The sequence below is a fragment of the Podarcis gaigeae genome (genome assembly GCF_964106915.1).
Source record: "Podarcis gaigeae genome assembly, chromosome: 1".
NCBI lineage: Eukaryota > Metazoa > Chordata > Lepidosauria > Squamata > Lacertidae > Podarcis > Podarcis gaigeae.
Genome location: NC_139678.1, coordinates 21,909,241 through 21,932,340, shown reverse-complemented (window position 1 = coordinate 21,932,340; position 23,100 = coordinate 21,909,241). Strand labels below are relative to the sequence as shown.

The window sequence follows — 23,100 nt, the reverse complement described above, 5'->3', positions numbered from 1 at the left end:
AGCAGTTGTGGGGCAGGAAAGGTGTGATCCCACTAGCTGGCCTCCTTTGGAAGCGAGAGTTAAGCTGCCAAAGGCTTAGGGTGTGTCTAGGAGTAAAGCCCATAGGGTGCTGGGGTTCGAAAACTGTCCCCATGCTCTTGACATGGGTATGGGGGGGGATTCCCTGGAGTAGAACTGTTCCTGGAATCAGCAGCTGTGTGGGATTGTGGGGGGTAACGGCTTTTTTTTTAGTTATTCAGAATGATGTAGCGGTTTCACCCTCAGACCTCAGTGATGGAGTGGACTCCACACACAAGAACTGAAGATGAATCTAGACTTGTCAGGATGGCAGCAACAGAGCAATTTGTATTATTCAAATGTATTAAGTCCAATGCAATACCTTTCTCTCCCTTGAGCCCAAGAGAGGGTTTAGTCCTTTTGCTTTCAAAAATCCTTTGTAGCAGTGCATAAGCCATTGGTCCATAGCTTGTCTGTCCTCACAAACCCCTCCGGACAGCATCTTCTTGAAGTCTTCACACTCCCATATTCTCAGTCAGCAAAACTCAGTCAGCGAAGAAACGACAGTACAACCAGCCAAACCTTACCGCCCACCCTCACTGTCTAAGGCACAAACACACTCACTTTTAAAGGAAGTTAAGTTAACAACACCATAGTTCAGCGTTTCTGTCACCTTAATGGGAACCACCTGCTTTGCAGCTGTTATATTACATGTGTTTTCTTTTCCGCAGTGAAATTTATTGTTTGTAAAATGCATTTTCTAATAAATACAGTGCAAATACTAAGAGTGACCACAGCAGATGGAACAGGGTTCTTCTCTTTGCCCAATCCTATAGCTAGGCACAACACATCTGTCCCCCAAACTGCTGCCCTCCAGACCAGAGCTCTCATCAGCCCCAGCCAGCATAATCAATGGTCAAGGATAATGGGACTCATTGTCCAGAACATCTGGAGTCCATCAGGGTGTGGAAGGCTGGTCCAAGGTTTCTGCTACCTGAGAGCCTTTTACTTAGTGCCATTGCCTTCCGTTAAGAGTTTGGGTGTAATCCTTGATGCCTCCCTTTCCATGGAGGCGCAAGTTACAGCAACAGCCAAGGCGACATTTTTCCACCTTCGCCGCATCAAGCAGTTGGTCCCTTACCTTTCCCGCCCCGACCTGGCCACTGTGATCCATGCGACGGTCATCTCCAGGCTTGACTACTGTAATTCGCTCTATGCGGGGCTGCCCTTGAAGCTGTCCCAGAAACTCCAGCGGGTACAGAATGCTGCAGCGAGGCTCCTCACGGGGTCTCTGCCATGGGAGCATATTCACCCAGTGCTTTTCAAGCTGCACTGGCTCCCGGTGGAGTACAGGGTCAGATTTAAGGTGCTGCTTTTGACCTTTAAAGCCCTTCACGGCCTAGGACCCTCGTACCTACGGGACCGCCTCTCCTGGTATGCCCCACGGAGAGCCTCAAGGTCCATAAATAATAACACCCTAGTGGTCCCAGGCCCTAAAGAAGTTAGATTGGCTTCAACCAGAGCCAGGGCCTTTTCAACTCTGGCTCCGGCCTGGTGGAACGCTCTGCCTCATGAGACCAGGGCCCTGCAGGATCTGATTTCTTTCCGCAGGGCCTGTAAGACAGAGTTGTTCCGCCTGGCCTTTGGCTTGGAGCCAATTTGATTCCCTCCCTCCCTCTCTTTTTTCTTTCTTTTCCTTCTCCTCCTGCGATGAGGCTACATTTTAATATCTTAATGTTCCATTATTTTAATGTTGTATTTTATTTTTGTTTTTAAGTTGTAATCATTCATCTTGTTTTTATTATTGCTTGTAAGCCGCTCTGAGCCTGGCCTTGGCTGGGGAGGGCGGGGTATAAATAAAAAATTATTATTATTATTATTATTATTATTATTATTATTATTATTATTACTTGGAAATGACAGGGATTGAACCAGACACATTCTGCATGCAAACTGCCACTGAATCATGCCCCCATCACCAGCCCTGACTCTGGTCAGGGACATCAGTTTGTAATTCCTTCAGGGTGGGAGGGAGAGATCTTATGCATCTTGAATGGCACAGAGTTTTTCTTCCCACCTAGGCCTTAATATTGTCTTCATGCTGATTTCTGCTGACAGCAACAAGGCGCAAGCATTGGGCAGAATGTCATGTGGCTATAGCTCAGTGGAGGGCCATGCAGAAGGGCCCAGACTCAATCCCTCTCATCTCCAGGTAGGGCTGGGTGAGGACCCTGCCTAAAACCCCGGAGAGCAGCTGCCAATCAGTGTGGACAATTTACACAAAACAAATAAAATACTGTGAAAATCTCTGAAACGAGAAGTAATCGACTAGAAATATTATCTTATAGAATTAAACTAAATAACAAAAATCAAAAAGTTTAAGGAAAAAATTAGAAAAAACCTAGAATTGAACAAAGTCTTAATGGGATGCGGGCTGCAAACCTCGTTTCACTGAACTATTCAGTTTCCTCAGAAGAAAATAGAGAGATCATAAACCTTAAATGATTTGAAACAAACTAAAGAACAGGGCTGAAACGCTCCCCTGAGTTTACAAAAAAGGTTTGAAAACCTAAAGTTTTCAAGTTTTAGACATCGCCCTATTTAAAGAAAGCCAAGCAGTAGTAATAAGGAGTTGAGGACTTGGCTGTGAAAAACCTATTATTGCCTTTACAAAAAGGTTAAAAAAAACCTACATAGCACAAATTCAAAGAAAGGAATACAAGATAAGCTGTTTTAGATTTTAAACAAACTCAAGAACAGGGCTGAAACGCTCCTTTGGTTTAGATGTTACTGCTGATGTTAAAGACTTAATCAGTGTGGACAAAGCTGAGCTAGATGGACCAATGGTTTGATTCAATTTAAGGCAGCTTTTTCATCTTCTAAATCTAGGCCCTTGCATAGGCCTCAGCCTGTTGCTGAGGTCATTCTCTCCATCCCCAAACCTAGACTACTAGTCTTCCTGGATCTCTGCCCAACCAACTACCCCTGAAGCCTTTGCTGACACTTTATCACAGACAGCAGATTTCTAGGGAGAGGCACAGCAGACATTTATCCTGTTTCTGTTCTGTTGTTTTGTGGCTTTTCTTTTACAATACTGGCATTAAATCTGTTGCCGGTGACGTCTTGGCATCTTGCAAGGAGTTGATATGGGCGATAGTGAGATGCTTTGGAAATAAGTGGTGGGGCCTTTGTCTAGTTTGCCCAGTCTTCCGCTTGCGATGTCAGGTTGAAACACACCCCACTTCCTGGAGGGATGCAGATAACGTTGTCCAAAACGAGAGCCTCGGAAACAGTAAAGATGAGCAGGAGGCTATTGCTCTTTGCAAATGCATGGCTGTAGCCACCTGTTCACATTTAAATGATCTCAAAACACATTCAGCTTAATTACTTGCATGTGCCAGATTAGCCGGTTGCAAAAAAAAAAGGGAGCATTTGTGCACCTCTGCTTTACCATATGTGCACATACATACAGTGGTACCTTGGGTTACATACGCTTCAGGTTACAGACTCCGCTAACACAGAAATAGTACCTCAGGTTAAGAACTTTGCTTCAAGATGAGAACAGAAATTGTGCTCTGGCGGTGCGGCAGCAGTGGGAGGCCCCATTAGCTAAAGTGGTGCTTCAGGTTAAGAACAGTTTCAGGTTAAGAACGGACCTCCAGAACAAATTAAGTTCTTAACCCGAGGTACTACTGTACTCACAAGCACTACTTGTTTAAACTTTCAGTGTTGAGATGAAAAGGAGAAGGAGGTACACTCATAATGGGCTTTGTGATCCTCCTTGGCACCTCTGATGTTGGAGCAGAAGAATGGGGAGGCTTTGAAAGCTTTTTGTGATTCCCTCTACTGCTTGACATCTGGGGTGCAAAGAAGAAAGGTGGAGGATGACAAAGGGCTTTCAAAGTCTCTCTGCACAGCTAAGTTCCCTCACGCATGTCAGAGGTGGAAAGGAGCTCTGCAGAATGGTTTCAAAGAACAGTCGGGGAGGAAGAATTGGAAAGTGTACGAGGTACGACTGTAGTTTGTATAGCCAAAGACTCCTCCCTGACTCACATTTGCCTGGTTTACACATAACACTAAGCCAATTATCATGTCATGAGAACGAACAATCGTGCAGATCTGTCCACCTAAATGAGACTTGCTACGAACGTTGGGAGATTCAGGGCCAACAAAAGGAAGCACAGAATCATAGAATTGTAGAGTTGGAAGGGACCCCTGTATAGTAAATATACTGTATAGTAAATATACTGAATATGCTTGAGGACCGTAACTCTTTGTCCCCAGTTTCTCAATTTACTGCCTTGTTTTTATTCCAGTCTTCCCCTAGCCCGGTGTGCCCCAGATGGTTTGGACTACAACTCCCATCAACCCTAACTGCCATGGCCATGATGGGAGTTGTGGTCCAAAACATCAGAAAGGCGCCATGTAATACATCGTGGCTCCTACCAGGTGGAACAAAGTGCTGACCATTTGTTTGATTGCAATATTTTAATTTCCCTCCCGACTCACAAAACAGTGATACTTCCCAGCATCATACATCACTCTGAAATACCATGATTTACTGCATCAAACTTTCTAGTGGCAGGGATGCATCCAAGTCTCTTCCATTTTCTGTTATGGTCGCTTGTGCCACATAACCAGGGGTCAGCAAACTTTTTCAGCAGGGGGCCGGTCCACTGTCCCTCAGACCTTGTGGGGGGCCGGAATATATTTTGGAAAAAAAGAAGAAGAAGAAATTCCTATGCCCCACAAATAACCCAGAGATGCTTTTTAAATAAAAGCACACATTCTACTCATGTAAAAACATGCTGATTCCCAGACCGTCTGCAGGCGGTTAGAAGGCGATTGGGCTGGATCAGGCCCCTGGGCCTTAGTTTGCCTGCTCATGCATGTAACCTCATGTTGAACCTTGAATGCAAGGTGCTCCCATCCACTGCATTCTGTAGGTTTGGGGTAAGAAAGATTCACATCTTGGGATCTCTTTCTGTCCTGGAACGCATTAGTTGAGCAGAAGGTTGCCGACATGGCACCCATGGGTGCCCATTCACCCACAGAGCTGGAAGGAATATTCTGTTGTAGGCAATATAATAGGTTGTAACGTGTGCTTGGTTATGGTATATGAAGGGTGTTGCTGACAGTTTCTTCAGTTTGCAAATGTACTCATGGGACCCAAAAAGTTGACAACCCCGGTTTTTAATACATGGTCCGTATTTTTTTTTAATCACATGTTATTTCTAAAAATTCTATCTGATGTATAGAATAGTTGCTCACGCTGTGTAAGAAAAAGAAGAGAAAATTCACAAGGAGGGGAAATGTTTTGCTCTGGAATGAAAGCCTTCATTAAGTCAATTGGAACTATAATTGACATAATGGTACCAGGACTGCAGGCTGTGTAATGAGCTTTGATTGAAAATCCTCTTTCGCTTTAAACTTGCTGCTGAAGAAATGAGAATATATGTCTTAATTTTTATACAGTGCTTTAAATATATGTATGTAGTGAAAAAGAATTGGATTGACTTCTTGATAACGGTTCTTGTTTCCAATGTAAGCTCTCCCTTTTATGACCAGCAAAATTACCGCAAATATCAGCAAGAAGAAACTTTGTTTAATAAACTCATAAATTAGAGATTATTGCATCCTTACCACCAGCAGTCCACAAAATTGGTTAATATGTTATTTCTTATTAGTTTGTTTGTGCAGATGCTGGAACAAAACTAGCTGAATCATTGATCTTACACAAGCAAATGATCGCTTCCATCCCTGGAGTAAGTAACAAAACATAAGTCGCCTCTTCATAAGCTCCAAATTTCTTTACTATTCCTTAGCTTTGTAGCCCAAATTTTCCAGTTGGAAGGGACTTGAGACAGAAGAAGAGTATATATATTTATCTCCATATCCTTGACTACTGGCCATGCCAGCTGGGGCTTGGGATATAAAAAGGCAGCGATTTCCACTCTGTGCTATGTTGAACACAATCAGCACTTTTTCTTTTCTGCCACAGTTTGGCTTCCACTAAAACCTACATTATCCACTTTGCTTTGGCAGAAACAAACATAATCAATTATTTAATTAATTTCAGTGGAAGGAAAAAGGCAAAAACTGTGCAGAAAATAACATCATTGTTTATGTAACATTGGCTTTCATCTGATGTAATAGTAATAGGAATAGTAATTTATTATTTGTACCCCACCCATCTGGCTGGGTTTCCCCAGCCACTCTGGGCGGCTTCCAACAAAGATTAAAAATACATTAAAATGTCACACATTAAAAACTTCCCTGAACAGGGCTGCCTTCAGATGTCTTCTAAATGTCAGGTAGTTGTTTATCTCTTTGACATCTGATGGGAGGGCGTTCCACAGGGTGGGCGCCACTACCAAGAAGGCCCTCTGGCTAGTAGGGAGCTTGTGCCACCATAAATCTATCACTATTTATATCATGGGACTCTTCTTAGGTAAATAGATAGGTAAATGACCCCTGGACAGAATGGAGTAAAGGTTTGTGCCAGTCAATGCAGAATCATTTGGCATTCCATCCACATTGAAACTTAGTGACTTGGTTTCAATATAGAGCATGCTTTCTGTCTTTCAGGAGAAGAAACTCCAAACCAGGGGTCATCAACCTTCTTCAGTTGTGGGCTGGTCCACCGTCCCTCAGACCATGTGGTGGGCCGGACTATATTTTGAAAAATAATAATAATAATGAACAAATTCCTATGCCCCACAAATAACCCAGAGATGCATTTTAAATAAAAGCACACATTCTACTCATGTAAAAACACCAGGCAGTCCCCACAAATAACCTAGAGATGCATTTTAAATAAAAGGACACATTCTATTCATGTAAAAACACACTGAGTCCCGGACCGTCCACAGGCCAGATGAGAATGCGATTGGGCCGCATCCGGCCCTCGGGCCTTAGGTTGCCTACCCCTGCTCCAAATCTTCTAAGCTTAAACGATACTAACAGTCACACACCATTCCCCAGTTAAACTATAATGTTATTTGAGTTAGGATGATACAGTGGAGACTCTGGTAGCTTGAGGGCAGGGGTGGAAACGTGGAAGAGCAGATTATTCTGTTTGTACTCAACATATTTAGTGCAACGGGGAGAAACTGAATAAAAAGAAAGAGAAAATCCTTCAGATTCAGTCATTGGTATTCAAGGGACTGGCACACAATACCCTTTATCGTTCTGTCATTCAGTTTGAAAGAAGCAACATGTGGAATCCTTCTTCCAAGCCCACTGGAAGATGGAGGAGACTTTGACAGGGCTCTCTGTGACCTTATTTTTGCTGTTTGTTGTCCTGTCAAGCCAACTGACAGGCGTAACTGTGGAGGAGACAGAAGGTGGTGTAGTTCAGCCCTACGTAGATTTTATATTAGCATAGAGAAATGAGAAGCACTTGGGTCAGCTGCTAAAATGTGGAATTTGAGCAGATTGTCTCTTCTCTCGCCCTCCGAATTCCAGCAAGTGAACCTCAACTGAGACTCTCTGAATTTGTGGGCCCAAATCATCGCTCGTCAAAGAGGGGCAATCTGTTATCCATATCAGCTGATTACTTTGGGTCGGAAAGGGAGTTAAGGTTGAATATTTTGTTGCAGGACTGACCAGTTACATTCTGAATTCTCTGCCCCTCCACTCCAGGCCAGAAAAAATTCAACTACAACCTTACCACAATTGGCAGCAGCCAGTGTTAGAATGTTGTTGTTGTTTAGTCGTGTCCGACTCTTCGTGACCTCATGAACTAGAGCACGCCAGTCACTCCTGTCTTCCACTGCCTCCTGCAGTTTGGTCAAACTCATGCTGGTAGCTTCGAGAACACTGTCCAACCATCTCGTCCTCTGTCATCCCCTTCTCCTTGCGCCCTCCATCTTTCCCAGCATCAGGGTCTTTTCCAGGGAGTCTTCTCTTCTCATGAGGTGGCCAAAGTATTGGAGCCTCAGCTTCAGGATCTGTCCTTCCAGTGAGCACTCAGGGCTGATTTCCTTAAGAATGGATGGGTTTGATCTTCTTGCAGTCCATGGGACTGTGAGGATAATAAGCCTAAAAAAATCACAACCACTTACAGTACTATTAGTCCTTTTGCAATCAGTGAGGCTACACTAGTGTAACTGACCTGGTCCATTAGGAACAATATTTGTCTTGAGATTAATCAGCTATAAGACTGCAATGCTGTACCCACTTACTGGGTCCAACTGAACCAGATGGGATTTACTTCTGAGTCCAACTGAACCCAGTGGGACTTACTTCTGAGTAGACATATATAGGGTTCAGGATTCAGTTGGTTTTGGGCTGGGTAAGGGAAGGAAAATGGACTTCCATTATTGTGCTTTGAGGAGCCCTGATAGCTGACCATTGTTCTTCCATGTTTCAGTGTGGAACAGCAGCCATGGAATGCATGAGACAGTACATTGGTGAAGTTTTGGATTTTATTGCCGATATGCATACGTTAACTAAATTAAAGGTGAGTATGGCATTCAGACACATCAGTTCAAATGATGTTATTGCCTCATTTGGGGAGTTCTGCATTCTGGCCACCCATATAGTTGAGAGAACCTTTAGATGCTTTCTGAAAGCCCTTGCCATGTTTTATGGGAGAGTTGAAAAAGTAGCTTCCTACAATAACGATTATAGAAAGGGTGACTGTATAAGCAGCAAAAAGCAGAAAATAGTGACCAGGGTCCACAGGGGTGTCGGGCCTCATGCAAATAACTTGTGCTAGGCCAGTGGAACTGCTGAGTATTGCTTCCTGTGCTGAGGCAGGAAGCAGGGCCTTGTTGGTGACTGCACCATTTGAAACTCTCCCCCCAAGAGGTACAGATGGCAACTTCATTGTTGGACTTGGATTATCTAGTCCCGACAGAGCAAACTTTTGGAGGAGTTGTTTAGCCTGTTCTGGGGTGTCAGGTTGCCCTGTTCTGCCCTGTGTAAACTGCATGATCTGATTTCCAAATTGTATTTGGTTTTAATTTATTGGGTTTTGGTGTGTGTTTGTTGCACTTTTGGAAGTTGCTTTGGGGCCCTTGGTGAAAAGTGATCTCTATAAGTAAATGAATAAATTCAACTCCAAACACTCATAAATATCAATAAACAGTAAGAGTAGCAGTTTTTAAAAAACTCCAATCATAACCAAAGCTCACTCTCAATCAACCAGCTCAACCAAATACTTGGGCAAACAAATGAGACTTCACCTTTTGCAGGTATAATAAAGGTATTTGATAAACTGATAGAAGTATCATATAACCTGGACATCTGCTCTTTAGTACAGCCTTTAACTCCCTTCATTTGTAGTTCAAAACATCTGGAGTTGGTGAAAGCTGCTCTAGTGAACACAGTGTTTTCATATAAACGGAACAGCTTCCTTGGCCTTCTAAATGCCTTTAATCACCCACATGTCTTACTTTCAATACCCTCAATATGCTGAATGTCCTTCCACCACAGAGTCACATGAAGACATGTTCCCAGCCATTGCATGAGGACACTTTTGGTGGGCACCTGAAGGTCGGTTTAGCCCAGATTGCTGCGATGGAGATCTCGCGTGGCAATCACAGGGACAACAAGGCTGTAGTTCGTTACCTCCCTTGGCTATACCATCCTCCATCTGCAATGCAACAGGGGTAAGGAAGTATCGGCTGCAAACAGTGTAATGTTAAGAACTTTAAAATGCACCACCAGATGGGTGTGCCATGAAGAGGGGTGAAAGTGGGGAGTTGCGTCCACCACTTGCAATGGCAAATGTGGTCTCCGGGAGGTGAGGGTAGCCGATGGGTCTCAACCCCTCAATAAGTTAGGGTCTTCCCCTGCATGTGAAGACAGGCTTCCCTGGACCCAGCAATGGGTCCAACCATCAAGAAGGTGGTTTCTGCACATGCTGTAGAGGGAAGTGAGGGGCAGGTGAGGCTTCTCAACCTGGGAAGGTAGGCCATCTGGGAGAAGGAAAACACTGATCCTAAACCTCATCTGCGTTGTGGGTTCTTTTCGGGAGAAGAAACGGCTCTGCACCAAACCAGAGTGGAGTCTCTAAGACGGTTTGATGGTGCCTTCTTCCGGCAACTCCTATAGCCAAGCCAGTGCCAAACGTATTGCTCTGCTTTCCTTTGGACCACATCAGCAAGGCTTGTCATCTGGGCAATTCAGGACTGCCTAGCCTTGCACCCCAAATAGGTCACTACAGTTCACCCCAGAGCTGCACTCCATTGCCTCTTGAGACAGATGGATGCCAGCAACATCATCACTATGTACACACTAGCTGGGGAGCAGGAAAGAAACTGAATTTTCCTAGAAACAAAACATTGCAGTTTGTGCTACTTCCCTTCAACAAAAATGACACATTGAGAAAAGACATCTGAATCTGCACCACAGTTTCAGGGGCCAGGTACAGAGGCCTGAGGGCCGTGTTTGGCCCTCCGCCTGAGGTTCCCCACCCAATTCACTGTTTGAAACAAATGGATCACCTGAAAAGGCATGTTAATATGTACTTTGCCCGTGTTTTGCTTCCATAATACAGTAATGCTCATGCATTTGTTAGCATAATAATATTTCAAGGCATGGGGAATAAAGCCTTTGGGATAACAAGACACTGAAATGCATTTTCTTTTCCAACAGGCCCAAAGAATTCATTGAATGCGTATCTCATATTCGTTTGCTCTCGTGGCTCCTGCTGGGGTCGCTGACGCATAATGTCATCTGTCCAAATTCCCCTTCGACATGTATGCCCATTCCACTGGACGCTGGCTCTCATGTCGCTGACCACCTCATTGTGATCTTGATTGGGTTTCCAGAGCAGTCCAAGGTACAAGTATTCTGCTGGTTGTGCCTAAACAACATTTGACTATATAGATTTCAGCCTAATTAACCTGAATAGCTGCCTACTCTGCTGCCAACTTGCCTGGGTAATGAAGATCCTTGTCAGAGCTACTGCCCCTTGACAGTGGATGCTAAGAAGACTCTGCAACTGTTGCACAATCTTTTGATCAGAGGCTGATGGTCAATAAAGTTGGGTGAATCTGTCAATTTCCATTTCTCATTCCCTCCAGCCTTAAGTTCAGTTCTCCACTTTAGCCCTCGTGAAAATTCATCAGCGTCTGAGTACAAATTTCTCCCAGTAGGTTTGTGTATAATTAGCCCTGATATACAATTTTTATTTTATTTTTTGCAAAACAGAGGTCCTTAGCAGAATGTACTTTGGGGCATTATTTTTAGTGTTTCATTGCAAACTTTGTCCTAAAATATGTATATCTGTGCACATGGCTTGGCTGGAGAATTGCATTACAAAATTCGAAGGAGCTTGAATTTCAAAGGGTGGCTGTGTTTCACTTTGCATACTGTTTTAGAAAGTGTGGATTGGGTAGGCTCATCTTTAAACGAGAACTGAATGAAGATGTCATCTGCATGCAGAAGTTCCCAGGTTCATTCCCGGTCACCTCACATGGACATGACAAAGGAGGCAGTATAAGAGATTAAAATATTGAACGTTTTATGGAGGATTGGAGCCTTTTTCTCTGGAAAACATTGAAGTCAACAGAAGCGGGATCAGGATCTGAAATAGCAGTGGATGGGAAATGGATAATGAATTGAAATAAGGGGGGAATAAATGAATAATTACTGTAATGAAGGGGAAATGTAATTGATAAAGTATGTTATATAACACAGCAGGAAAGAGTGGTTATGGAAACACCTGGGAGAAAGGGTGGGAACTCAACTTGTAAAAATTCTTTTAAATTTGTAGTTAAATTGTTAAAAATCCTTGAAACTCAATTTTAATAATTGGAGGTGGGGAAATCCCTGCCATCTCCAACGAGAGCTGGGAATGTTTCTACAGTAGTACCTCGGGTTACATACGCTTCAGATTACATACGCTTCATGTTACAGACTCTGCTAACCCAGAAATAGTACCTCGGGTTAAGAACTTTGCTTCAGGATGAAAACAGAAATCGCACGGCAGCAGCAGCAGGAGGCCCCATTAGCTAAAGTGGTGCTTCAGGTTAAGAAGAGTTTCAGGTTAAGAACGGACTTCTGGAACGAATTAAGTATGTAACCAGAGGTACCACTGTATTCTAAAACCCTGCAGAACTCTTGCTAGTGTGGACAGGACTGAGCCTGACAGACCACATGTCTGTGTTCCCAGCTCCCATCAGCCTCAGCAAGCATAGCCATTGGTCAGGAATAATGGGAATTGTCATCCAACTAAATCTGAAGGGCATCAGGGTGGAGAGGCTGTTCTAAACACTCCAATATTATTCCATTTCCTTTCTCTCCCTGTTCTAACAAGCTCTGTGGTTCTGTGAGTGTTTCTTTTTCACTTTTAATGGCCTTCAGCTTGTCTATCCTTTTGCCTAACTCTAGCCTGTGAATTATAAGCCTGCTATTTCAATATGAATGAGTTGCCATATCGCTCACTGACAGGGAAGGAAAATCTGAGGGAATTCTTGACAGAGCCATATTTGATTAGAATTGCTTTGACGGGCGGGCGTGTTATTATCGGGCGAGGGAATTGTCATGCTCTGGTACTCCGGGGGAGGGTGTGCGTATCCCATAATGCACTGCTGGAAGGAAAAAGCTAATGCTCCCCACCCCCCATTTCTCTTTTCTGCAGACGTCCGTCCTGCACATGTGCTCCCTCTTCCACGCCTTTATATTTGCTCAGCTGTGGACGGTGTATTGCGAACAAGCGGCAGTTGCGCCCACGGTGCAGAACCAGAACGAATTCAGCTTCACCGCCATCCTGACCGCCCTGGAGTTCTGGAGCCGAGTCACCCCGAGCATCCTCCAGCTGATGGCACATAACAAGGTGGTGAGTCAGAGGCAGTGAGCAGAGCTAGGCGAGATCCCACAAAGCCCCAAGCAGTAGATAGACCAGGCATAGGCAAACTCCGGCCCTCCAGATGTTTGGGACTACAATTCCCATCATCCCTAGCTAACAGGGCCAGTGGTCAGGGATGATGGGAACTGTAGTCCCAAACATCTGGAGGGTCGGAGTTTGCCTATGCCTTTAGATAGACCATTTGAAAATGAAAATCTTAGGGCATGCACAAATGCACACATCTGGCAGCCAGAAGACTATAGGGCTATATAGCTCAGTAGTAGAATAAATTGCATTTCCAGGAGAAAATCTTGCAATGTGGCAGCACGCATGCTTTGAGACTCCCTGGCTGTTAGGCAGGCGCCCTCGCAACATTTCATAAATAAATTGAATAAATGCATAAATATTGCTTTAGATTCCTGCTGAAAGCTTATTATTATTATTACCCTGCTGGGATACATTTATTTATTAAATTTATATCCCAAAGGAGCCCAACATTATTAGGGTTGCCATATTTTGAAGAGCAAAAAAGAGGACACATTTGCCAACTTCTCCTTTTAACTATGGATCGCTATGGCAACTCTACCTGTGAAAAAGAGGACATGTCCTGGAAAAAGAGGACATATGGCAACCCCACCCAACATGGACTCCCTTGGGAGGTGGTGAACTCTCCTTCCTTGGAGGTTCTTAAGCAGAGGTTGGATGGCCACCTGCCATGGATGCTTTAGTTGAGATTCTTGCATTGCAGGGGGTTGGACCAGATGGAATTTAATTGGGTTGTTCTGAAGTTTAATTAAAATATCCAAATAATGATGAAGGAGGCTACCAAAAGGGTTTAACTTTATCAGCAATATTGAAAATTCCATGGCCTTTTCGTTATCGAGTTACATTTGCCTTGGTTTACCTTTATATTTACATCACATAAAAGTTAAAATGATATTTACAAGCCAAGGCTGGGAGACATCCCCCTGCCCTGTATGCCATATTTTATGCTTTGAAGATTACATATTCATAGCTCGCTGCTGATTCAGAATGATAAATCACTTTGGATGGGCAGGGAATAAATAGGACCCAGATAGCAAGTTAACTTCAGAGAGAATCCAGTTCTTTTTAAAGAAATCTGGCTCTGCTATGCATGGCGGTTGTCCTGGATGGGATGCTTGAAAAGCCTTTTCAAGGTTAATTGAAATATACAGAGCATCATTGGGTTGCACTGGTGGAAGCTAAAACTGAAAAAAATCTCTTACAGATTGTCATGGCTATGTGAAAGGTAATGTTGGGTTTCCACTTCTTTACTGGATATTCAATCTGATGTGTTGATGGTTCAAGGTGATAGCACAGTAGGTAGAGCATGAGACTCTTGATCGTGAGTTCGAGCCCCACATTGGGCAAAATACAGGTGAAACTTGGAAAATTAGAATATCGTGGAAAAGTTCATTTATTTCAGTAATTCAACTTAAAAGGGGAAACTAATATATGACATGGCTCCCCAAATCAACACAGACTGTGGAAACTTCACACTGGACTTCAAGCATCTGTCATTGTGTGCCTCCCCATTCTTCCTCCAGACTCTGGGTTTCCAAATGAGATGCAAAAGCTGCTCTCATCAGAAAAGAGATTTGGGGAGCCATGTCATCAGCTGGTGTTGGCCCACTGTGCTTCATTAAGTGTAGGGTCAAGACAGCTGTCTACCAGGAGATTTTGGAGCACTTCATGCTTCCTTCCGCAGACGAGCTTTATGGGGATGCTGACTTCATTTTCCAGCAGGACTTTGGCACCTGCCCACACTGCCAAAAGTACCAAAACCTGGTTCAATGCCCATGGGATTACTGTGCTTGATTGGCCAGCAAACTCGCTGGACCTGAACCCCATAGAGAATCTATGGGGCATTGCCAAGAGAAAGATGAGAGACATGAGACCGAGCAATGCAGAAGAGCTGAAGGCTACTATTGAAGCATCCTGGTCTTCCATAACACCTCAGCAGTGCCACAGGCTGATAGCATCCATGCCACTCCGCATTGAGGCAGTAATTGATGCAAAAGGGGCCCAAACCAAGTACTGAGTACATATGCATGCTTCTTCTCAGAGGTCCGATATCGCTCTATTTGCAGTCCTTGTTTTGCTGATTTCATTTAATATTCTAATTTTCTGAGATCGTTAATTTGGGGTTTTCATCAGCTGTATGCCATGATCATCACAATTATAACAAATAAAGGCTTGACATATCTCGCTTTGCATGTCATGAGTCTATCTCATATATTAGTTTCACCTTTTAAGTTGAATTAGTGAAAAAAATGAACCTTTCCACGATATTCTAATTTTCCGAGTTTCACCTGTATCCCTCCATTGCAGGGGGTGGACTGAATGACCTTTGTGGTCCTTTCCAGCTCTACAATTCTGCGATTCTGTATTGCTTTCATTTAAGTACCATGCTAATGAATCTAGGTTAATCCCATCAGTCTCGGTTCTGTTTGGTGTGTTTTGTTTTCACGACAATATGGCACTGAGTATTTACTTTATTTCAACATCTTTCTCCCCTCCACAGATGGTAGAGATGGTATGTCTCCATGTGATCAGCTTGATGGAGGCTTTGCAGGAATGCAATTCCACTATTTTCGTCAAGGTAGGTCAATTCTCCATTGAGAATACTTTTTCTTTCTTCTTTTTTTAAAAGATGGTTAGAATCCAAAATCCTGTGCATCCGAAAGGAGAAATTGCAGTCAACAGAACTGGAATTTTTCCTGCGCTCCAAGTAGCATGCAGGACGGAGATTCTTTCATTCATAATAGAGAGGAAATAACTCTGGTGACTGGGTTCAGCTGGTAAAACAGTTTTTTGGTAACTCAGCTGCTTCCTTTCCCCAAAACGATGTGGTTCTTAGGAAACTTGGGTCAAAGAGACAAGGGGAAAATATAAGCGATCGTTCTTCTCTGCTTTCTTCCAGCCTTTTTACCAAAAAGCTGCCTTTGTTCTTCAAAAGGTAACATCTGTTGCCAACTGATGGGCTTTCTCTTGGAGCATTAGGTGGGAAGAGCCATCAGAACACATGCAGAAAATTTATTTTGTTTATTTAAGATAAAATGTTTTTGCCTAGGGAGATCCCATTCCACTGTCCTAACAGCTTTTACCATCAGAAAGTTTTTTCCTGATGTTTAGTTGGAATCTCCTTGTAATTTGAAGCCATTGGTTCAAATCCTACCCTCCAGAGTGGGAGAAAACAAGCTTGTTCCATCTTCCAGGTGACAGCCCTTGAGATATTGGAAGATGGCTATCATATCTCCTCTCAGTCTCCTCTTTTTCAGGTGAAACATACTCAGCTCTTTCAACCGTTCCTCATAAGGCCTGATTTCCAGAATCTTGATTGTATTGGTTGCTCCTTCAACTGCCTTCACCCCCAGTCGCTAGCTGGGGCTAATGGAGACAGCTTCTGCACCCCAGTTTTCTATAGGGTTAAACACACCTCTTTCGCCCGATGGGGCATACAGCATCCTAGCTGTTTGGCTTGCTGCCTGCTTGTTAGGGATCCAAGCTTGTCCATCTCTGCTTCTGTGTGTAATTGACAGTCACTGCAAGGGCAAAGCCATCTTCCTAACATTTCAAGATCTTGCCTCCACGCTGTAATGTAGTTGTGTTCTGCTCTTCACTGGGATTCCCTAACCAATGCTGTGGGTAATTAGGGACAACGACCCACTAACAGAACACAGCCAAGTATTACGCCATCTGGTTTGGTCAATGAAAGCGCATCCTCTGGAGGGTGGTTTATCTCATGCTGTCAATACTGATTAGGTTGTACACGGAGCTCTAGGGAGCTTAATTGGAAAATTGCAAATCTTGATGCCATTTGGAGGAGCGCTTTAGAACAATATGTCCAACTCCTTAAATAATATGGGAGAGCGTGGATAACATGTCAAAAGGGCCTTTGGACTTGAAGCAAACCTGGCACACATTTAAATTTAAAATAAAAACAACAACCCCAAACAAATCAACCGTTAAAGCCCTCTTCGTTTCTTCCACAGAAATCTGAGCTTAGCAAATGCCAGAAGCAGGCACAGGCATGTCTATGTGCTGAGAAAAATGTGGAGGTTTGGTTGAACACCATCCTCAAGGTATTGCAGGTTACAGGTGACGCCTCCTGTGTGTCACAGGAGCATGTACAGAAAAGTAGGCCAATGGTGGGCACGACCACCGAGGGCAAACTTTTGCAGGACACATGCTGACTGTGGGTGGAATGAAGCCAGTAATGTTCCCAAAGCCCAAAGAGGTGACTATCCCCTTTCCACCCCCCTCACACTCTTGCTCTCTCCCTCTTCTTCCCCACCCAGTGGGCAGGTGGGGAGGGACAGAACACTCTTGCCAGAGATCTGAAGTGATCAACCACAGAAGGTGTGTGTGTGTGTGTATAGGACCAAGGGCTGCATGAAAGTTGAGAGCGGTATTAGGTTAGGGTTGCCATATTTTGAAGAGCAAAAAAGAGGAAAAATTTGCTGATTTCCACCACACCTGCTGAAATTCCCCTTTCCACGCACACACCTCCTGCTAAAGGTGCAGACGCTCTTCTCAGCCTTCTCACCTGGAGAGGCTGCTGCAGATTCCCCAGTCCTCTCACATTCCCGAAGACCAAAGCCTTCCTATCCCTTAGCAGAAGTCATTTCCCCCAGCTGCTGGCAACTCCATGTGCATCGTTCTCACCCCACACCAAGACCCCCGCTTCCTCCTCCCTCCCCGCTTTCCAGTTCCCTGGCCACCTGCCACCCTCCCCTGCACATTCCCAGCCAGCCCCAGGGACACTCTCTCCATGCAACCCCTCACTTTTAGCACCCAGCATCCTCAAATGGATATATTCACAATCGGTTTTCCTGCTTTACCTACCCCTGGTCTCCCAGGTCCTGGTCCAATATTCTAACCTCTACACCACCATTTTGCATGTAGAGCAGATGTTCTGGCACTGGGCTACTGCAACCCTTCTCCACCTTCCTAAAAAAAAGAGGGGGGAGCCACCATGTACAGGTCAATTTAAATTGACCATGTGACAGCTGCCACTGCTCAGTGGAGTTGGTTGCACGGCCAGTGGCACGTCACATGGACTGAGTAGCTCTTTAAACACCTCTGCAATTCCCTCCCCTGCCTGTCAGTTCTGGAGCTCTGAAGACAATTGCATAACCCCGATGGCACCCGGCAGTACATAGGCAGTCGCAGGCACCATGGGGAGCAATTTGAAGCAGATTCCACACCATGGCAATTTCACTGGAACTAGCTGCAGTATCTTTACAAAGCAGAAATGAGGGGAAAATTGGTTACAAAAATCTCAGCAAAAATGTGTTTTTAAATAAAGTTTAAAGTCATTTATAAATATCTCTTTTTTAAAAAAGAAAAATGCTCTGGTTTTTCTGGAATATTTAAACATCAGTTTATTAAAATATTTTACTTTTTAAAATAAAAGACATGGCACAGAGCTCGGCTTAGCCAATGTTCCCTGCAAATGTTTGTTGCACTACCTGTGAATGGATGTTATCAGCAAGGTTTATGGTTTGTTCTTCAGACTAAGAAAATTAGTCACATCCTCTTCTGACTGTGTGTAACTATAACAACATGGTGACTGTAATGAATTAATTCTCACTACGCCGAGGAAAATAATGCAATTTCTGTCTTCCATCAGCTGATCCCGATGTGGCTGCCAATGATTCAGTCCAATCTAAAGGTAGGCTCCCCACTTCCAGCTGCCCAACTTAAACCTTTTCCCCATGTATTTTTATGTAAGAAAACATTGAATTTTGTGCCCAAATTCATCATAAGAATTCTGGATTATTTGTTTATTGCAGTTATCCATTGCTTACTACAAAAACATATCAAAGCAACTTGCAATTACAAATGCATACATGATACAAAATGCAAAATACGTCAAAAAGATAGAAGGGTAATTAATAGACTAAAAGTGTCCTGCAATTACACTGAAAGGACAAATCTTATCCCACTCTATTAAAAGATGGACACCAAGACAGGCTTGGGTATCATCATACCCTATGACCCTAACTGAATGCCAACTGCCTATGTGGGCATGAATGTGTTTGCCTCTTGGCTAAAAGCTGGCAATGATCGCGTCAAGCACTCCTCCCTAGGAAGAGCATTCCACTATTTGGGGAGCCACCACTAAAAAGGCCCACTGTCATAATGCCGCCCTCAGCATCTCCCTCAGAGGGGGAGCACAAAGAAGGGAGTAAATTATTAGTTTTTATTTCTTTATTCAGGAATATTTACACCTCACCTACTAACCAAAGTTCTCAAGGTAGTTTACAATACATTAAAATACAATAAATTAGGCAATGGTGCAGTAGTCACTACAGCTGCATCTTCTGGCCTAGGGCTGACTGTTGAAGCAGCTAGATGTGAGTCCCATGCAGGACAAGACTGCTGGTGTCTCTCACAGCCCTGGCCCTAGTAGGAGGTGCTGGAGAAGCAAAGATGCGTCCCTCTGGGGTCTCAGATGTTTCTACATGAACTGAGACTCTAATAAGTTCATCCTCAGCCATGTCGTTGTACCTTTGCCCATTAGGGACACGAGTGGCGCTGTGGTCTAAACCACTGAGCCTCTTGGGCTTTACGATCAGAAGGTCGGCGGTTCAAATCTGCACGACGAAGTGAGCTCCTGTTGCTCTGTCCCAGCTCCTGCCAACCTAGCAGTTCAAAAACATGCCAGTGCAAGTAGATAAATAGGTAATACTGCGGCAGAAAGGTAAATGGCATTTCCATGCGCTCTGGTTTCTGTCACAGTGTTCCATTGCGCCAGAAGTGGTTTAGTCATGATGGCCACATGACCTGGAATGCTGTCTGTGGACAAACGCCGGCTCCCTCGGCCTGAAAGTGAGATGAGCACCACACCCCATAGTCACCTTTGGCTGGACTTACCTTTACCTTTTACCTTTGCCCCATGCAACCCAGGACAAGGGAGTCTGGGGCTAAATCAGCTTGCAAAAACTCCCCCAAACAAAACCCTTTCCAAGAGATGAAACAGATGCAGCTCCTTCAGAATCCGATAAGGAATCACTGAACTTCCACATGGCTCAGCCTCTCAGGGCCATGCAAGGGAAGGAAACCAGAAGGCCAAGGAAGGGAACTTTAGAGAGCAGCACAGATAATCAAGCTGACTCAAGCGATTCTCTGTGAAGCCTCAATTAGGTGCACAAAGCAATACAAAGGCAGCCCCTTGAGGAGCCATGCGGTTTGTGCAGCAGAGCAGGAAGCTCTGGGAGAGAGAAGCGAAAGCACTGGTTCTTTTGTTGACATGTGGCTACTGAAAACTCATATAGACCTGGATGAATCATCTGAAATGGAGGGGACTCCGTCCTTTATAAGAGCCACACTTATCACAGCCCCATTGTCTTGGGTTGTGGCAGCTAGAAAAGTTGTTATTTTCGCAGGCCTGTAATAAATAGGGGAGCGCATTGGATTCAGAGGAATGTAGGAGTGTAGCAGGATGCTTCAGAATTATACGGGGCTCATCAGAGGTGAAGCGGGATCTCTAAGAGGAGGCATGAGGCGAAGAAAGGACTTTGTGGCACCTCTGCAATCCAGACATAAAAAATGCTACAGACATTAGTGTTTGCATGAAAGTCCTGTCTCCTACATTTACAGTTGTGCCTCGCAAGACGAAATTAATTCGTTCCGCGAGTTGTGTCGTCTTGCGATTTTTTCGTCTTGCGGAGCGCGGATTCGCTGGGTATTAACGGCTTTAAGAAAAAGGAAGCAAACTCGCAAGACGTTTTCATCTTGCGAAGCAAGCCCATAGGGAAAATCGTCTTGCGAAGCAACGCAAAAAACGAAAAACCCTTTCGTCTTGCATGTTTTTCGTCTTGCGAGGCCTTTGTTTTGCGAGGTACCACTGTAACAACAATGCCAGGGTGAGAGGATACGGAGAAGACAGGGAAAACATGAGCGGACTGTGACTGACAGGTCTAGCATGCAACCAGAGGGAATGATTTCGTCAGTGCTGTCCAATTCCAGTTCTGGGGGTGGGCGGGGGGGGGGGGAGGAAGTAGCTTTGCTAGAGTGCAACTTGCATCTCTTAAGTTTAAGGAAGATGCCAGGAAGGGAAGGAGAGGGGAATGATTTTACCCTGGATGGTAATTTGTTTCAGTTCTTCCCACTCCAAATTAAACTTTTAAAGTGCTTAACACAAAGGCCCCTGCACCTCTTTGCAGTTTGGCAGGTTTCAAAGCAGCTCACATTAATAAGGAGACTACAGTAGAGGGAAATGTGGGTTTTCGCCCCTGTCTTATTCTGGGTGTGAATATTGATTGTTTTATTTCAGAATGACATTGTCTCACTTCCGGGTTGGCGCCATCGCCGAATGGCGGACTCCCTCCGAGCTTCGGAGGGAGCCTGCTCGGCAGGGGCTGGGTCCTACCGCACCGGCGATGCGGGGACCCTTAAAAACCACGGCCACGGAGGCCGTGGACATGGAGACTCGGCTGGCACCGCTAGCGCCCTCCCGACTCGTGAAGGAGCCTTTTTAAAGGCTACGGATCGGGTGCCGGGGAGAAGCGTGGTGCTTTGAGTCCTCCGCTATCCCTGCCGAGCGAAGCCGCATGCCATCCGGCGGAGAGCGCTGACTTCTTCCATTGAGAATTCGGACTTTCAACAATAACCCGTGAGTAATTTGGAAACCGGGTTTAAAAGGAGAAAAAAAGAATTTTTTTTCGGATTTGATACGAGCGGGGGGGGATCCAAAAAGGAAGTCAGTCCCCCTCCCTACTGTAAACCTTCCAAAACAAGGACTGGGAAACCAAGGTCCAAAAAGAATTGTATTGCTGATAAAAATTAAGAATTCCACGATGGGAAATTACAAGAACTGTGCTGGAGGAAGAATTGAGGGAGAAGGAAAACGTAACACCCCCCCCCCCCGGGAACCGGGGTGATTGAGGAGAGAGCCTGGCGAAAAGCGAAGGAGATTTTGACAGCTGTCAAAGTAGCTGTCAAAGTCGGAAATTTAAAGAGGCCCTTAATACGAGGACTTTGCTGGTTAAATTTTGTTACAATTAGTTACAACCCGTTAAAACTTGGATACAAAATGGCGAAAACATGGATAACAATCGGACTTTTGGACTAGAGAAAACAAAGTTACAATAATCCCCCTAGAGGAGCTTCGGGACATTACAAAGAAGGTCGTAAGTGGAAAAATACCATCGGAATTTTACAGGACTGGTTATCTTCTGGGAAAGCTGCAAAACGGAAACAATATTGTGTCTACAGGGGGTTCAGCTAAAGGAGACAATAGACTTTTCTATTGAAGAAAGGAAGGGACTGAACGCAAGTTTTTGTTCCTGAATAACAATAACCCCTGCAGACTTACTAAATTTCTGAACTAGAACGTTTTAGCAGCGGAACAAGAGGAAACTGGACTACAACTTGGAAAGAACAATAGGGGGAGGGTTATTAAAGATTTGATGCTAAATGGTTTAAAAATAATTTTAAAAATAATTATAAAAAGAAAAAGCCAGCAAGGAGTTGGGGGAAAAATGTGATTTATGGACTTTAAAAATTCCAGGCAGACAACATGGATTGGTGGTCAGGGGGAAACTAAACCGGGGACGGGGGGGGGGGGAGAGAAATAGAATCCAAAGGCTTGTCAACTATTTTCTGAATTGGTTTTCTTTTACTTACTATATTTTCTATTTCTTATTTTCTTATATTTCCTTTATCATTAAAAAAAAGGGAAATTGTGGAATGGAAAGGGGGTGGGCCCTGGGGAAAGAACTTTTGTTTTGTTAGTAAGGGTATTGATGGGGATTGTACAAATTTAAACTTAAATTCGACTAATGGTTTAAACAAACTAAGTTTTAATTAGAACTGAGAGCTTGTGGAGCCAACAATACGATAGGGGAATATGGTAGGGGTGGGGGAAAGAGGGAGTCCCGGAAAGTGGGTGTATGAAAATAAGGCTTTGAATGTACTTTAATCTTTTCTTTCTGTATTTCTGAAAATCTTAATAAATATTATTTTAAAAAAACAAAACAGAATGACATTGTCTTAAACAATTGTTTGAAAGTTGATTTTTATAGCCCATGGTTGAAATCCTTTTAAAATAAAGAAAATGACTGATATATCAAAACAAACAATTCAATTCAATTCAAATCTTTATTATGGTCATAGACCAGCATAAAAGGGTGGGATATAGGCATTTAAAATCTGAAAAGCGTTTTGGAAAGCTAAAAGGTATTAAAACAGAAGCTGAATATGAAAGTCTATAAGAATTTAAAAGAAGGGATAGGAGCATTGGGTGGGTGTGGAAGAGCATAAAAGGTTGA

At 44.0% G+C, this 23,100-nt stretch overlaps 1 protein-coding gene and 1 long non-coding RNA gene across 10 annotated transcripts in view; one reads left to right on the top strand and one right to left on the bottom strand.

The window, feature by feature from the left end:
- LOC310845116 overlaps positions 1-23,100 on the bottom strand; it is a 579,409-nt gene that overhangs the window by 105,078 nt on the left and 451,231 nt on the right. The gene's annotated exons all lie outside the window — the stretch shown is intronic.
- Positions 1-23,100, top strand: part of UNC79 (unc-79 homolog, NALCN channel complex subunit) — a 125,867-nt gene that overhangs the window by 100,393 nt on the left and 2,374 nt on the right. For 6 of the 9 annotated variants that reach the window (XM_083729760.1, XM_083729761.1, XM_083729758.1 and 3 more), the window contains 7 exons: positions 5,685-5,762; positions 8,372-8,461; positions 9,439-9,614; positions 10,603-10,789; positions 12,593-12,790; positions 15,345-15,422; positions 18,456-18,497. In XM_083729760.1, the coding sequence (XP_083585886.1) occupies positions 5,685-5,762; positions 8,372-8,461; positions 9,439-9,614; positions 10,603-10,789; positions 12,593-12,790; positions 15,345-15,422; positions 18,456-18,497 (849 nt within the window). The remainder of the gene's footprint in view (positions 1-5,684; positions 5,763-8,371; positions 8,462-9,438; positions 9,615-10,602; positions 10,790-12,592; positions 12,791-15,344; positions 15,423-18,455; positions 18,498-23,100) is intronic. The other 3 variants (XM_083729766.1, XM_083729762.1, XM_083729759.1) reach the window with 1 other exon arrangement.